This window comes from Aotus nancymaae, unplaced genomic scaffold (assembly GCF_030222135.1).
Source record: "Aotus nancymaae isolate 86718 unplaced genomic scaffold, 86718_ANA_hifiasm-v0.15.2.pri h1tg000059l, whole genome shotgun sequence".
Classification (NCBI taxonomy): Eukaryota; Metazoa; Chordata; class Mammalia; order Primates; family Aotidae; genus Aotus; species Aotus nancymaae.
Window position 1 is genome coordinate 13,145,885 of NW_026988473.1, and position 14,635 is coordinate 13,160,519.

At 54.9% G+C, this 14,635-nt stretch overlaps 2 protein-coding genes across 2 annotated transcripts; both read right to left on the reverse strand.

The window, feature by feature from the left end:
* Window positions 1-291: 291 nt before the first annotated feature.
* On the reverse strand, window positions 292-5,900 carry LOC135270086 (putative POM121-like protein 1). The gene has a single exon (XM_064364881.1). It carries the CDS (start codon window positions 5,141-5,143, stop codon window positions 3,077-3,079), a length of 2,067 nt encoding a protein of 688 aa, XP_064220951.1. The 5' UTR covers window positions 5,144-5,900; the 3' UTR covers window positions 292-3,076.
* Window positions 5,901-7,284: 1,384 nt separating this feature from the next.
* LOC135270087 (neuronal PAS domain-containing protein 4-like) lies at window positions 7,285-9,877 on the reverse strand. Its single transcript, XM_064364882.1, has 4 exons — window positions 9,562-9,877; window positions 8,645-8,796; window positions 8,363-8,465; window positions 7,285-8,244 (listed from the first exon to the last, which is right to left on the reverse strand). The coding sequence occupies exons 1-4, from the start codon at window positions 9,734-9,736 to the stop codon at window positions 7,973-7,975; spliced, it is 702 nt and encodes a 233-aa protein (XP_064220952.1). The 5' UTR covers window positions 9,737-9,877; the 3' UTR covers window positions 7,285-7,972.
* Window positions 9,878-14,635: the final 4,758 nt, after the last annotated feature.

The window sequence follows — 14,635 nt, forward strand, 5'->3', positions numbered from 1 at the left end:
GGGGGGGAGGAGGCATGTCTGAGCTCCTGGCAAGGGAAGGAGGCGTGTCTGAACTCCCCGCGAGGGGAGGGGGCGTGTCCGAACGCCCCGCGAGGGGAGGGGGCGTGTCCGAACGCCCCGCGAGGGGAGGGGGCGTGTCCGAACGCCCTGCGAGGCAGCCAACCTTACAGAAACAACCTGGGATTCATTTTATTTTATTTTATTTTTAGAGACAGAGTCTCACTGTGTTGCCCAGGCTGGAGTGCAGTGATGTAATCTCAGCTCACTGCAACCTCTGCCTCCCCGGTTCTAGCAATTCTCCTGCCTCAGCCTCCCAAATTGTTAGGACTACAGGTGCATGCCATTACGCCCAGCTAATTTTTTGTATTTTAGTAGAGACAGGGTTTCACTGTGTTGCCCAGGCAGGTCTCAAACTCTTGAGCTCAGGCAATCCACGTTCCTCGGCCTCCCAAAGTGCTAGGATTACAGGCGTCAGCCACTGCGCCTGGCCGCCTGGGATTAATTTTTACGATAATTTATCAGCTTAAATTTCCCTCGGAATAGACTGAGTCAGGCTCCTTGCCGGCCTGGAGATAAGGAAACCTTGTTTTATTGCCAGCCAAGGCAACAGCTGAGACGAGCTTTCTGGTTGCCTTCCTGGCCAGTGGGAAGCTTATTGGTCTTCCTTACAAAGTGATTGCAGCCCTTCACGGGTCCTGGCTTTGTGCAAGGATCTTATTGCTAATTTAACCCCTGTCAAAACCTGAGATTCCATCTTCTGTTCCCGAATGCGGTTAAAAACCAGTCTTTCTCCCTTGGGGAACTCGTAAGCAAATGTTCGACTGCCCCTTTGTGGAGACTTCAGGCAAGGCCGAGATGGCCTTTTTAGGCAATCTGTTTTTATTTGACAAATAGTCTCGCTCTCTTCCCCAGACTGGAGTGCAGTGGCACAATCTCAGCTCACTGCAACCTCCGTCTCCCAGGTTCAAGCGACTCTCTGGAGATTAACAAATTAGAGTGGTAGACACACCCCTCCCTGCCATCCATCTATAATCTGAGAGGGCGCCCACCTATGTTTAAGGGGGAATACTTTTGCACTGAGTGACACAAGAGTGACTCAGCTCTGGAGGACCCTAGGATGTGAAATTGTGTGATGTTCCTGATCCCTGTCTCTCTGCTTATGTCTACATATATATAAAGAAACACGGTCTTGACCAGGCGCGGTGGTGGACACCTGTAATCCCATCTACTCAGGAGGCTGAGGCAGGAGAATAGCTTCAACCGGGGAGGCAGAGTTTGCAGTGAGCCAAGATGGTGCCACTGCACTCCAGCGTGGGTGACAGAGTGAGAGCCTGTCTGAAAGAAAGAAAGAGGGAGAGAGAAAGAAAGAAGAAAGAAGAAAGAAAGAAAGAAAGAAAGAAAGAAAGAAAGAAAGAAAGAAAGAAAGAAAGAAACAAGCAAACAAACATGGTCTCACTCTGTCACCCAGGCTGGAATGCAGTGGTGTTCTCTGTGCAACTTCTGGACTCAAACTATGCCCCTACCTCAGCCTCCTGATCAGCTAAGACTACAGGCACATACCACCATGCCCAACTAATTTTTTTTTGGGGGGGGGATGGAGTCTCGATCTTGTCCCCGAGACTGGAGTGCAATGGCACGATCTCAGCTCACTGCAACCTCCACCTCTTGGCTTCAAGAGATTCTCCTGCCTCAGCCTCCTGGGTAGCAGTGAGGAATGGAAATGTTGGGTGGGAGCCCCTACACGGAGTCCCCACTGGGGCACTGCCTAGTGGAGCTGTGAGAAAAGGGCCACCATCCTCCAGACCCCAGAATGGTAGATCCACCCACAGCTTGCACTGTGCACCTGGAAAAGTTGCAGACACTCAACACCAGCTCGTGAAAGCATTCAAGATGGGGGCTGTACCCCGCAAAGCTTCAGGGGCAGAGCTGCCCGAGGCCACGGGAGCCCACCTCTTGCATCAGTGTGACCTCGGTGTGAGAAACGAAGTCAAAGGAGATCACTTCAGAGCTTTAGGATTTGCTGCCTGCCGGGCATGGTGGCTCACGCCTGTAATCCCAGCACTATGGGAGGCTGAGGCGGGTGGATTGCTTGAGGTCAGGAGTTCGAAACCAGCCTGACCAACATGGCAAAACCCCATTTCTACTAAAAATACAAAAATTAGCCAGGCATGGTGGCGTGCACCTGTAATCCCAGCTACTCAGGAGGCTGAGTCAGAAGAATCGCTTGAACCTGGGAGGCAGAGGTTGCAGTGAGATGTTACTCATCTTTCTTCTTATCATGCTGGCATATGGTAGTAACATGTGCTGCTTCAGGACACCAACTCAGAAGCAAGATGTCCTGGGTTCGAGTCCTGGCTCTGTCTCTTTCTATCTGCAAGGCCACAGACAAGTGACATAACTTCTGTGTGCTTCCATCTCCTCCCCCATAAAATGGGGAAGTTACAGCACCTCCCTCATAAGGCTGTGATGATTAAAAGAGTGGATACATGTGAAGAGCTTAGGACAATGACTGGTGTATGCAAAGTGTTCAATCAATGTTATTTTTAAGTCACTAAAAGCAAAGCAAGGGCCGGGCATGGTGGCTCACATCTGTAATTCCAGCACTTTGGGAGGCCGAGGCAGGCAGATCACCTCAGGTCAGGAGTTCGAGACCAGCCTGATCAACATGGGGAAATCCCATCTCTACTAAAAATACAAAATTAGCCAGGCGTCATGGCACATGCCTGTAATCCCAGCTACTTGGAAGGCTGAGGCAGGAGAATTGCTTGAATCTGGGAGGCGGAGGTTGCAGTGAGCTGAGATCGCACCATTGCACTCCAGCCTGGGCAACAAGAGTAAAACTCCATCTCTTAAAAAAAAAAAAGCATGCCACCCAACAGAGTTGCTCCTGGTGCTGGGTCCCCCAGTCACCATGGGGGTGCTCTGCCTTTGGTGGGGGGCCTCATTTTCAGGCCCCCTCACGTTGCATTGCCTTGTGGTTCTCAGGGCCTTTCTCTTTGCCACTTTGCTGCTGCAGCCCCATTTATGTTACAGAAACCACCAACCTCGAGGGGGCCAGGGTCCTGCTTCCAAGTGTTTAGTGGAGCCGCCTAGCTTTGGCCAAGCCACAGCGTGAGAAGGGAGCATGTGCATCACGGGGAGAGGTAGAAGTTGGGCCAGCTAGGGTCCCAGCCGGGCCTGCAGCCCGGGCCGACTTTCTTTTGGCGGGGGGGCTCGAGGTGGAAGTGGTGGGTAAGGAAACCCCTGCAGCTGAGTGTGCTGTGGGGCCCTGGGCTGGCTGTCTTGGAGCAGAAGATGAGGCCTGGGCTGCAGCTGAAGCAGCTAGATCTGAAGATGGACGAGCCCGCTTCAAGCCGCGGGTTCCCTGCTGCTGCCCATGAAGGACCACAGGTTTGGGCTGGGTGGTGGCTGCAGCGGTAATGGGAAGTTTCAGCCCTGGGCTGGGACCACTGACCCTCTGTCCGGCCAGGGTGGTGGTGCCCTTTCCTGAGGCTGTGCTGGGGCCCTGGGCTGGCTGTCTTGGAGCAGAAGATGAGGCCTGGGCTGCAGCTGAAGCAGCTAGATCTGAAGATGAACGAGCCCGCTTCAAGCCGCGGGTTCCCTGCTGCTGCCCATGAAGGACCACAGGTTTGGGCTGGGTGGTGGCTGCAGCGGTAATGGGAAGTTTCAGCCCTGGGCTGGGACCACTGACCCTCTGTCCGGCCAGGGTGGTGGTGCCCTTTCCTGAGGCTGTGCTGGGGCCCTGGGCTGGCTGTCTTGGAGCAGAAGATGAGGCCTGGGCTGCAGCTGAAGCAGCTAGATCTGAAGATGAACGAGCCCGCTTCAAGCCGCGGGTTCCCTGCTGCTGCCCATGAAGGACCACAGGTTTGGGCTGGGTGGTGGCTGCAGCGGTAATGGGAAGTTTCAGCCCTGGGCTGGGACCACTGACCCTCTGTCCGGCCAGGGTGGTGGTGTCCTTACCTGAGGCTGTGCTGGGGCCCTGGGCTGCAGCTGAAGCAGCTAGATCTGAAGATGGACGAGCCCGCTTCAAGGTGCTGCTTGCAGCTGGGAAGCGGGCAGGAATCAGCGAGGTGACCTGGGCTGAGTCCCGGGAGTGTGCAGAGGTGGCAGGAAGGGGGTCTGAGGAGGAGACCAAGGGGTCTGCTGACCTGCGCTTCCTCCCAGACACAGGAGGTCTAGAGGGGGACCCTGCAGCAGATGGTAGGAGGGCCACGGGGTCCCGGCGGCCTTGGGACTTGCATCTCTCCCGCTGTGCATCCCTGCTGGGTGCTTTAGGGACAGAAGGCAAAGAAGACGCCCCTGTTGCAGGTGAGGACAAAGCGTGGGAAAGCAGTGAGGCTCTGCAGTCCCGGATGCTCTTGGCCTCACCCCGCAGTGCACTGTCAATGCACAGGAGCGCCACCTTTTTCTCCAGGTCCAGGTCTTCAGCAGTGACCCGGAACCCCAGCTGTAAGGGAGGTGACAGCATCAGAGGCTCCCCTTGCCTGCGTGGCAGCAGAGGGAACTTTCGTCTAGGAGGCCTAGAGGCCTGAGATGTCTGGGAGCCACTCCTGGGGGCCGGTTTCTCCCCAGGTGCTGAATCTGCCACCTTTTCACACTGGGTCTGACCCCGAGAGACAGCCGGAGGGCTGACCTCACTCACTGTCTTTGAAGAAGTGAGGGGCAGCTGGCAGTGGGATGAGGCTGGCCCCTTCCTCCTCTTTAGCCACGGGAAGCCTCCCGTGGAGCTGTAGGAGCTGGAGATGGAATTTCGTTTGGGGCAGCAGCTCATCCCGGAGGGCTGGGATATCTTGTCAGATGGGATTTCTGACCTCTGGGTATGGAGGTCTCTCTGCAGGGGCCCAGGCCTGGGCACGAAGGGAGAGAGGCCTCCATTGTCCCGCAGCGGCCTAAATGCAGACCGTGCATCCCTGGTGCCCTCAGGGCCCCCTTTCTGATCATCAGGCTTCTCTTGGGCTCTGGGGTCCTTGCCCTGCTCAGGCATCCCTGCCCCACTCACCTTGAGGGCCCTCGACATGATCAGGTTCTCTGGATAGGAATGTGGGGCACAGCTGGGTGTTGTGGGCCCCAAAACGGTGACTACCTGCTCCAGTGCCTCACTAAGAGTCCTCATGCTCAGTGCACTCGCTGAGCTGCAGGACATTCTGCTATTGCGAGCACACAGCACTGGCTTGCTGCGGTACCTGTGCCTCAAATTGAAGGCAGGATCGCCGGAACGGAACACAGGGCTTGTAGGATACCGAAAACCTTGGAGTTCTTTCGACACCAGGCTGATTCCGTGTGTCTGGGTACTTGCAGGATGGCTTGCCACTCCGTCCAGGGGCAGGAGCAACGGAGAGGTCCCACAAGGAAAGTGAACTGAGGGATGCGGGCAGCAGGCTCAAGGCAACTGAGTCCTACTGGCGGGTCCTCGGCCCCGGGACGGGACCGGGACAGGGATAAGGGGCACAGAGTGTCCAGGTAACCGCTCCTGGGAGCAGTGGGGTATTTTCAGACCCTTGAACTCTCGAGAGCTGGGCTCTGAGCGTCCTCTCGTCTGCTGCCAACTCGGTCAAAGGCTAAGGGAGCATTCCCCTGTTGCCAGGAAACGCATCATTCAAATCTGAGCGAGTGGGGCGCGTGCAAAGACGCGCGCAAGTGACAGATCCGCGCCGGAAGTGCGACCTTACGGGATTCCCGGGACAAGGTATGCGCGCCAGGCACCCGCTGGCAATGCGGAGTCGGCGGACAAAATATGAGCGCGAGGCACCTGCGGGCAATGGCGGCGGGGGAGGGCGCGGGGGTAGAGAGGGCGCCTGATAGGTACTGGAAGGAGAGGCGCGCGCACAACGGACGCCAGACCTTAACGGTTTGGCCGGCAAGGTTCGCGCGCAAGGCACCTGATGGCAACGGAAGGGGCGGCGCGCGCACAACGGACGCCAGACCTTAACGGTTTGGCCGGCAAGGTTCGCGCGCAAGGCACCTGATGGCAACGGAAGGGGCGGCGCGCGCATGAGGTACTGTAGGGAGAGGCGCGCGCACTAACGACCTGGGACCTTAACGGATCGGCGCGGCAAGGTAAGGGCACAAGGCACCTACTGGCAACTGCGGGATCGGGGGCGGGGTAGGGAGCGGTGCGCGCACTAGGTACTGGAGGGAGAGGCGAGCACAAAGGACCCTGGTTGGTCTTCCGGCTGCCGGCCTCCTAGGCACCGCTGCCGCCACTGCCGGGGCCCAGGAACCTCTTCAGCACTACGGACAGCGCTCATTCGCCCAGTCACAGCCCGCGCCTCAGCCGGCATCGTTTCAGGACCACGGACAGCTCCTTGGCGCACCCCCAGCCGGGCCCTGGCGGCAGGGCTCACACACCCCAGGAGCTCCATCAGCACCTGGGGACACTTGGGGCCAAGGCCAACAATGTTTTGTTTTGTTTTTTTGTTATTGTTTGTTTGGTTTTGGTTATACACGGGGCAGGGAGCCTCTTGAGGAGCCAGTCTGTCCCTTGTCTGCCTGCGGAGGTGCTGCTGGGCTGCCTCAGACTTGGCTCGGCTGCTGCGTAGGCTTCCTCTGGCTTTAATTTACACAGACACAGGTGAGATTAGAACCCTCTTTGCAATGGTGGATGTCCTTTCCCCTACTGAGCTTGATTGTCCCAGGTCAAGCCTGAACTGATGTGCTGGCCATGAAACTCTCAAGCAAAAGGGCTTCGATATACTGGTCTTTATGGGGCTGGGACCTGCCAAGCTATATCACCTGTCTCCCTGCTTTTAGCTCTCCCTCTATCTGGGAGGTGGGTAGTTCCATTCTGCTGGCACTCTTGCCATTAGTCAAAGCCTCTGCCCAGTTTTGCGCCAACAACTCGTGGCACCTGGCCAGCCATAGCTGTCGCTAAGATCTGTGTTAGTAACTTGGGGTGCTTTTTGTCTCAGTGGCATTGTCCTGGACTGTGGTTTGCAACGGCCATGGAAGAAGCACAGTATCTGAACCAGGGCGCCAAGAAGTTAAACTCCCTGATTCTCCAGTCAGTTGCACTTCCTGGGTGGGGCAGCAACCTGCCCTGCCTTGTTTTGCCCTCCTAGGGCAGTCCCATTGAAAAGAACCTGGTACCTCAGTTGGAAATGTGGAGATCACTCCCCTTCTGCATCTCTCTCACTGGAAACTGGGCTCTGGAGCTGTTCCTATTCGGTCATCCATATACAGTTTTAACATGCATAATACAAATGTAACACCTGTGAGAGTGATCTAACATTCCTAATAGAACTGTAACACTCATAAATGCAAAAATAACCACTCATAACACTAATGTACCATTCACAATACAAATATAACAATCATACTACTTATCTAACACCCATAATAGAACTGTGACACTCACAATACAAAATACAATACACAATATTAATAAAACATTGGTAACACTGTTGTAACATCTGTAATGCTGTCTTGACACCTGTAATTCAACTGTAATACTCATAATACCAATATATCATCTACAATACAAATGTAAAAACTGTAATACTGATGGAACAACTGTAATACTTATCTAACACCTGTAATACTAATGTAATGCTCATAATAGTAATATAGCATTTGTAATACAAACAGATAATAAGACTGATACAACACATATATTACTGATGTGATGTCTGTCATACATATGTAACACCTGTAATACTGACATAACGTTTCTACTCTTACCAGGGCGCTTGGTTTTACAGAGTCCACTGAGCTAGATTTGGGTTGGATTTGGCCTCTATAATGAAATTTGATGCTGCTGTCTCTGCTTTAGTGACATGATATTAATCTTGTCATTTTTAATTAAAAAGTAGTTTACTTCCCAATAGTTTTACACTTCTAGAAAACTTGCAGTAGCATTTAGCATATCTTTCCTTTCTCTGCCCCCCTAAACCCCATCCTCCCTGCCCCTGACTCCAGAATCTAGGGTTCCCTCATCTCCGGCCTGCCTTTCTCTTGGAATCTGAACACTCCAAGCTTACCTCTCAGAGATGTCCAGTAGGGCCAGGTCTTTAGCATGACGGCTCTGGAACATGGCCAGGAAGAGTGAGGCAGGGCCAGGGCCAGGGCCAGGGCCAGGGCGGGGTCTCGGCTCCAGTGGGGCACAGAAAGCTGTGAACACGGGGTTTCCTGCCCAGTAGGCCCCAGGTGGGTGAGCATGGAATCGGCCTCGAATAAGCACCAGTTTGTTGCCTGCACTCTGGCGCCTGAGGGACTTGGAGGTGTTGAAACGGCAGCGGAAGAGGCGATCTAGATGGGTGAAGAGAAAAACCGATAAGAGGGTGAGTGGCTGAGCGAGACAGTGGATGCAGGGGAGAAGGGAAGCAAGTAGGAAATTGGACCGAGGAGGGAAGAAGGGAGTCCTTACCAGTGTCCAGGGCAGAGGGCAGGGTGAGTTGCTGGCGCACGGTGAGGTGGTCAGCTGGGTCAATGACGTCGTAGATGCTGTCACCCTGGGCAACCAGGTCCACCTGGAGAAAGGAAAAGAAGAGATGACCATTAGTGAGAACAGAGGGAGCCAATCTTTGATCTATGGTATCTTGCAGGGTATAACCTCTCTCTCCATTGTAATTCCCAGTTCCTCAGGAGTGTAAGGCTTATGGTGCCCCCTTCATGCCCAGCCTCAGCTGAAATGACTCTCAGCACTCACCATGGAGTGGCCCAGATGCTCGCTCACACTCTCAGACAGGTAGAGCAACTTCCCCTCAGCTGTGAACACAAGCAGAAAGCCGGGTAGTGCTGCTACGATATCCTCAAGTTCTTGAGCTGAGAGAAGCCCCGTGGGGCCCGTCAGAGGAGTGCCTGCAGGGCGAGAAGACATGGTGAGTCAGGAGTAAGACTGGGAGGCAAAGCAGAAGTGAGGAAGGCATGGCCTGAGTTTCAAAGAATCCAGAGGAATTTCTCATGGACCTGCCTCTGCAAACACCTGTTGACCCGCTGCCCGCAGTTCTTGGCCAGGGAACCTGTTGCTGTATCTCCATAGCCCGCAAGCCCTAGACTTCTAAACCGGATCGGCGCCTCCTCGGCTCTGAATTTCTGAACCGTGGTCAGAGCTCCCAAGAGGCTCTGAATCTCAGAACCGCGGACAGAGCTCCAAAGCGGACTGTGGGTTCAGAACCGTGGACAGCTCCCTGCTCGGCCGAAGCGGTCGTCAGCACCACGGGCAGCACCCCCCGAAGGCGACAGGAAATCCCTTTCAGCACCGCGGACAGGGCTACGCTCTCCTAGATTCAGGCCGCTCCATCCCTGCAACTTCCCGGGCTTCCCTCCCCAGCTCCCCGAGCGCCTTTGCACTGTCGGGCACCGAGGCCGCTCTGTCCTGGCTCTTCTCCTCTCCTCTCCTCTCCTCTAAGGCCCCTGGTGTTAGAGATACCGTCCAGGCTCTCTAACTCTCATTCAGAACTAAGATGAGGTTTGGAGGGAGCTCAGGAGGAAAAATAGACAGTCCCGAATCTCCCCAGCTCGCCAGCACGCTGCCCTAGACATGCAGCAGCCCCAGCGGGTTCCCCAGCTCCAGGGTCTCCGGCTCCCGGCAGCTCGGATCTCCGGTAGTCCCAGCATGCTCACCTCCAGCAAAGAAGACGCCCTTGCGAGTGTAGATGCAGGCGAGGCTCATGATGTGCAGGTAGGACAGCCGGACCTTGTCCGCTTCGGCCAGCGGCAGCAGCTCCTTGAGGTTCCGGATCTCGGCGTTGATCTGGTCCCGGCGCGCCTTGGAGGCGCCCTTGGTGGAGCGGTACATGACCGGCGGCTGCGGAGCTCCAGCTCGGGCGCCCGAGCACCTTCGCTCCCGTCCCGACGCACCGGCGGCTTCCTCCTCCGTGCTTCCCCGTCTCTCGCTCAGGCTCGCTCTCTGTTCTCCTGGGCTCCGCTCGGCTGCGCTGCCCCCTTCGCCTGCCTCACGCCGCCTTATATAGCTCCTGCCAGGCGTGGGGGGCTCGTTTTAGAGCTGGGGGGCGGGAGAGCGGGAGGCTGGGCTAAGCGAGCTGCAGCGGGAGCCGCTGACTGGGGAGGGGGGCTCCTCCTCCCGCCCGGCTTCCGACGTCATCCCATGACGTAGAATGAGAGCGGGAGGGGGGCGAGCGAGGGGGGAGCAGGAGGCTGCAGAGGGGGCCGAGCCTGGCGGGAGCTGAGCGGAGAGGCAGGCGCTGCGTTAGGAAAGCTTGAATGGGGTGTGGGGACCCAGGCGTCCGAACGCGTTCAGTTGAGGGAAGCGACAGGGCCAGGGTTAGGGCGGCCTGAAGCCCCCGGCAGGAGTCTGCAGAGGGCAGAGAGGGGCCGGCACTGACACTAATTTTTCTGAGGACTTGAGGGAATGGGTAGGAACAGGGCTGTCTACAAATCTCCCTCGTTACTTGCCAGACAAGGTCACGTTCACATGCAGTGAAGGAGGACTTTCCCTGGCCTTCGTGGGGCAGGTCACAGCTGGGGTTCCTCTCTGGGGACTACTCAACCTGGGATTCCCTTGGCCGTTTTCAAAAAACAAATCAAATCCCCTCCCCCTCTTCCCAAACCGGGCCTTGGCGGTTTATCAGGGGGTGTTCATGGGGGTCTAAGTCCCTAGGATGGGTGGAAAGGGGGTCCAGTGGGAAAGGGACCAGCTGAATTTGGCGTTGATCCTGTCTTCTCACAGCCAGGAATAGAAACCAACACAAGCGCTAGGCTGCAGTGATTCTTGGTTTCCCTGTCAGCTAATTAACCTTAGCTGCTGAAGGGGGAAACTGAGGCAGGGACGCGGGGGCAGCGAGGACCTGGATCTGCACTTAGGCATCCCTTCCCCCCTCCTCCACCCCGTTACCGGCCCCCAAGCGAGCGCTTCCCCCCGCCCTGCTGCCAGCCTCGGTCTCCCCGCGGGCCGGGGGCGGGGGCGGGGCCGGGGGAATCCCAGCTCCATATTAGGACAGGAATCCTCCGGCGGCTGCCGCGGCTGCGGCGGCGGCGGGCGGGGCATGACTGCCTCCGCACAGCTCTGCAGGGCTCCCCGCTCTGCCTAGGCGGGCAAGATGGGGGAGCAGCCGAGAAGCGAGGGGGCCTCGCCGGACCCTCCGTGACCCCTGCAGCTACCAGGGACCCTGTAACTTCGCCAGGCTCCCTCTACCCTTCTCCACGTCTGTGGCGCTAGGGCTGCTGGCTCTGCCTCTCCACCTTCAACTCTCCACCTCTCACCTTCGTTTCTTTTTCTCCTAGCGTACTTGGTGGTCGGTTCAGCTTAGTGCCCCGACCCCTGAAGCTTCCCCTTTCTTTCTTCTCCATATCCTGTCACCTTTGCCCTATCCGATACTCCTCCTTCTTTCTCTTTTCACCACAGATGATTGCTCTCTACAGGGGCGAGGAGATGCCGTTCTTACCTGGGGATTCAATAATGCAAGAAGCAAGTGGGCTAGCGAATGTTCTTATCTGAAATCTCATTTGATGGAGTAGCTGTGTGTGCATGGAATCACTTAAGGGGCTGGAAATCAGGCCACTTAAAAATTGGGGTAGTGGGACTGGGAAGTCCCAGTCACACAGGAAGCCTGGAGATGAACTTTGACATCAAAAAGGGCAGTTTGAGACCAGGGAATTCCCCATTCCTCGTGGAAAGGGATGGTAGCAAGAGAGGTAGAGTGGGAGGAGAGGCAGTCGAGGAGACCTATGTCTTAGAAGAGGGGTACAAAGCTGTGGAGACCCTATCCTGGTGTCTTATGCATTTGGCAGAGGTTGGGGCCATCCTGCGGTAAGCGTCACAACTGAGGTGGAGGGAACGGTGTCCATGTGTCTGTCTGCCACTGTCTGTAATCCTATTGACCTGGATGACAGAGAGATGGTTCCTTCTGGACATGGGTCTGTGTTGCTTCTTTCATTTCGATCTGACCTCTGATGTGCCCATCCACCCCTCTCTCAAGCTTCTATTTGAAGAACCCCTTGATCTTTGGGTCCCCTTCCGTATGATATTCTAGGGGGGTTGTTCCTGTGTTCTTCACCCACTGATGCTAAAGCTGCCTGGGAGACATTCTGAGTGTCCTTCTCCACAATCAGAGGAGTCTACTGGGGGGGTCCCTTGGCCTCCAGAAATCTGAGCGAATCTGCACGGAAGGAATGGGGCTCTGGAAGCTGTCCGTGGTGCTGAAAGAGTCACCACGGAAGTGAGATAGGCTACAGTTTGCCTGGGACATCAAGGTAGGGCTTGGGTTCCCACAGGCCTCAGAGTGAGCCTCCTCTTTGACTGTCCCCTTATTCTATGTGGATGAATATGGGGGAGTTGCAGGGGGCCAAGATTCCTGGGATCTAGTAGGAGTGAAGTAAGCAAGGGAGGAGAACTGGGCTCAAGGGAAGAGCCCCTGGCTTTTTCCAGAATGGAATAGAAAGAAGCACTTTGGAAGGGAAGAAGGATCTAGAAAGGGACAAGGGAGGGGGTAGAGAAGAGCGCTCATCCTAGTTCGCCCACTCTGATTCAAGTTGAGAAGCTCTGTATGCCCCGATGTCTCCTCTCCCTAGGCCAGCTCCCACTCCCCTTGCCTCCCACCTCCATGAAGCTATTTTTAACTGTGCAGAACCAAAAATAGCTTGGCAGCAGCTTCAGGCCGTGGGAGAGGAGCTATTTATATCACCAGTGACGGTTCCGAAATAGCAAGCAGGAGGAGGGGGGTGGCTGGCACACTAGAGAGCTCCTGGCCGCTGCTAAAAATACTGGCAGTGTGAGTCATCCTGGCCTGGCTGAGTCACCCCACTCTCTCCCCCAAGTGGCAGGCAGCAGCAGCAGAACAAGCTAAGAATTAGAAGCCTGAGATGGGGGAGGCATCAGAGCCTGCTGGCTGTGGGAAAGTGGGCAAGGGAATGAATTGGGAGAGGGGCTTTGGGGTGAGTGTGTAGAAGGAATGGGAGAGCAGAGCCTCTCAGCCAAACCTACTGGGCAAGCGTGCAGCATCCCCAGCCAGCTATGCACTACTGCTCAGAGATGCTTGGGCAATGGAAGGAAAAGAGCCAGACTGTGTGTGTTTGTGTTCACTTGACTGAGAGTGTGTTTGTATGTCCTGTGTGTCTGCCTCTAAACCTGTCTGAACATGTTTGTATGTCTTTATCTGTGTATCTGTTTGCATGTGTGTTTGGAGCTGCAAGTCTCTACCCCTGTATGTGTTTACCTGTGTCTGTATCTATGCCTGTCTTTTTTAAAAAGTCTCCAACTTCCCATGCAAGTCTATGTTTGTGCCTGTGTGTATTTATGTCTACAACTTTCCATATGCCTCTCTGTCGGTGTCTGTGTTTGTGTCCATATCTGAGTCTGCTCTGGGTCTTTCTCTCAGCATCTGATGGCGTGGTGAGATGTGCATGCATCCCCAGACTCAATATAGTTCCTGTTGCCCTCTCTGATGTCACTTGTTGGGCTCCTGCACCATCTATGTCTTGCTCAGCTCTTTCTACCTAGCATCTTCCCCTCTTTCCAAGAACCCCCTAACCATTTGTGAAGCTCTCTCTGTTGCATACAATCTCTAGTAAAAACATGGAGGAAAAGAGCCCCACATGACCTCTCCCTTTTCTCTTGAATCATCCTGAATTCTCCCTGGCCTGCAGGAGTAAGTGGTTTTCCATCACTCCATATTTGGAGAGCTGAGAGAAGAGAAGGGCTTTCTTTAGTTCCCCCCAAAAAAAATTCCTGGTGTGGGCACAGGCATGCATAACGCGCATGCACACACACACAAGCGCACATACACATGCACGCACACACACACAACTGAGAGAATGAGAGAGAGAAAAAAATATCAAGGTCCCTTCTTTACTGAGACGAGCTCGCATCTGTTGCCATAGCAACCCACCCACTCTTTCCCCGAAAAATCACCAAGAAGAGGTGATGGCATCGAGGAGGGATTGGCTGATTCCTTTCTTTATTATTTTTTCCGAAAAAGGGTTTTTGTAACAAAAACAGGCTGTGAGAGCTCTTGCTCCTGTCTTGCATAGCTTTATTGGGAACCTGGGGGAGGGGCATCACCCCCCAGCCTTTATCAGAGAAGAGGAGTTGTATCTTTTCTAGAGATTTGGAGGAGGATGACCTCCTGGGAAGGAATTGAAGGGTGGATGAGGAATCTGCTTCTTCAGAGCCAGCATGGAGACTCCTGGATACTAGTCTGGAGATTTGGAGCGAGGATCTTGACAGAGGGCTGTCAAAGTGTTATCTTGTCTTGCTCTGGACAAATGTGTCTGTGAGAAAGAGAGAGCAGGGGGAAGAGAAGGGAAGTGGGGAGAGATAGAAAGAATATGAATGAATGAATCACTGGATGGGGCTTCAGAGAAGATCACAATATGCCAAAGGATGCAAGCTTGCAGTAGTGGTCAGACCAGACAGGTGGGCAAGATGGTGCAAGAAAGATGTATTGATGCAATTGGTGGTGGTGCAAGTCACCAATGAGACCACAGCTGCAACTACTTAACTTGTGGCCATAGGTGAATGTTCCGGAGGAGCACTGAAGCCCATTTTTCATAGTTCTATTCCCAGCCAGAGTCTCAAAGGCCTCCTCCAAAGCCTGGCCACCAGCCACTGCAGCCACATCACTCTCTCAAGTGAACTGTTGCCTCCTGCCAAATGACTGGATGGTGGAAAGAAAGGGATTCCTTGTTTCCTCCCGTGCTTGGCTTGCTACAGAAATGGTGTCACTTGGGGCTGGAGCTT

Bases quoted from the DNA above. Each gene is read 5' to 3' on its own strand.
- LOC135270086 (XM_064364881.1), bottom strand. From the start codon at position 5,143: ATGTCCTGCAGCTCAGCGAGTGCACTGAGCATGAGGACTCTTAGTGAG.
- LOC135270087 (XM_064364882.1), bottom strand. From the start codon at position 9,736: ATGTACCGCTCCACCAAGGGCGCCTCCAAGGCGCGCCGGGACCAGATC. The intron at 8,797-9,561 runs GTGAGCATGCTG...CTCGCCCTGCAG, and splicing joins GGGCGTCTTCTTTGCTGGAG to GCACTCCTCTGACGGGCCCC. The intron at 8,245-8,362 runs GTAAGGACTCCC...TCACCCATCTAG, and splicing joins GCCCTCTGCCCTGGACACTG to ATCGCCTCTTCCGCTGCCGT.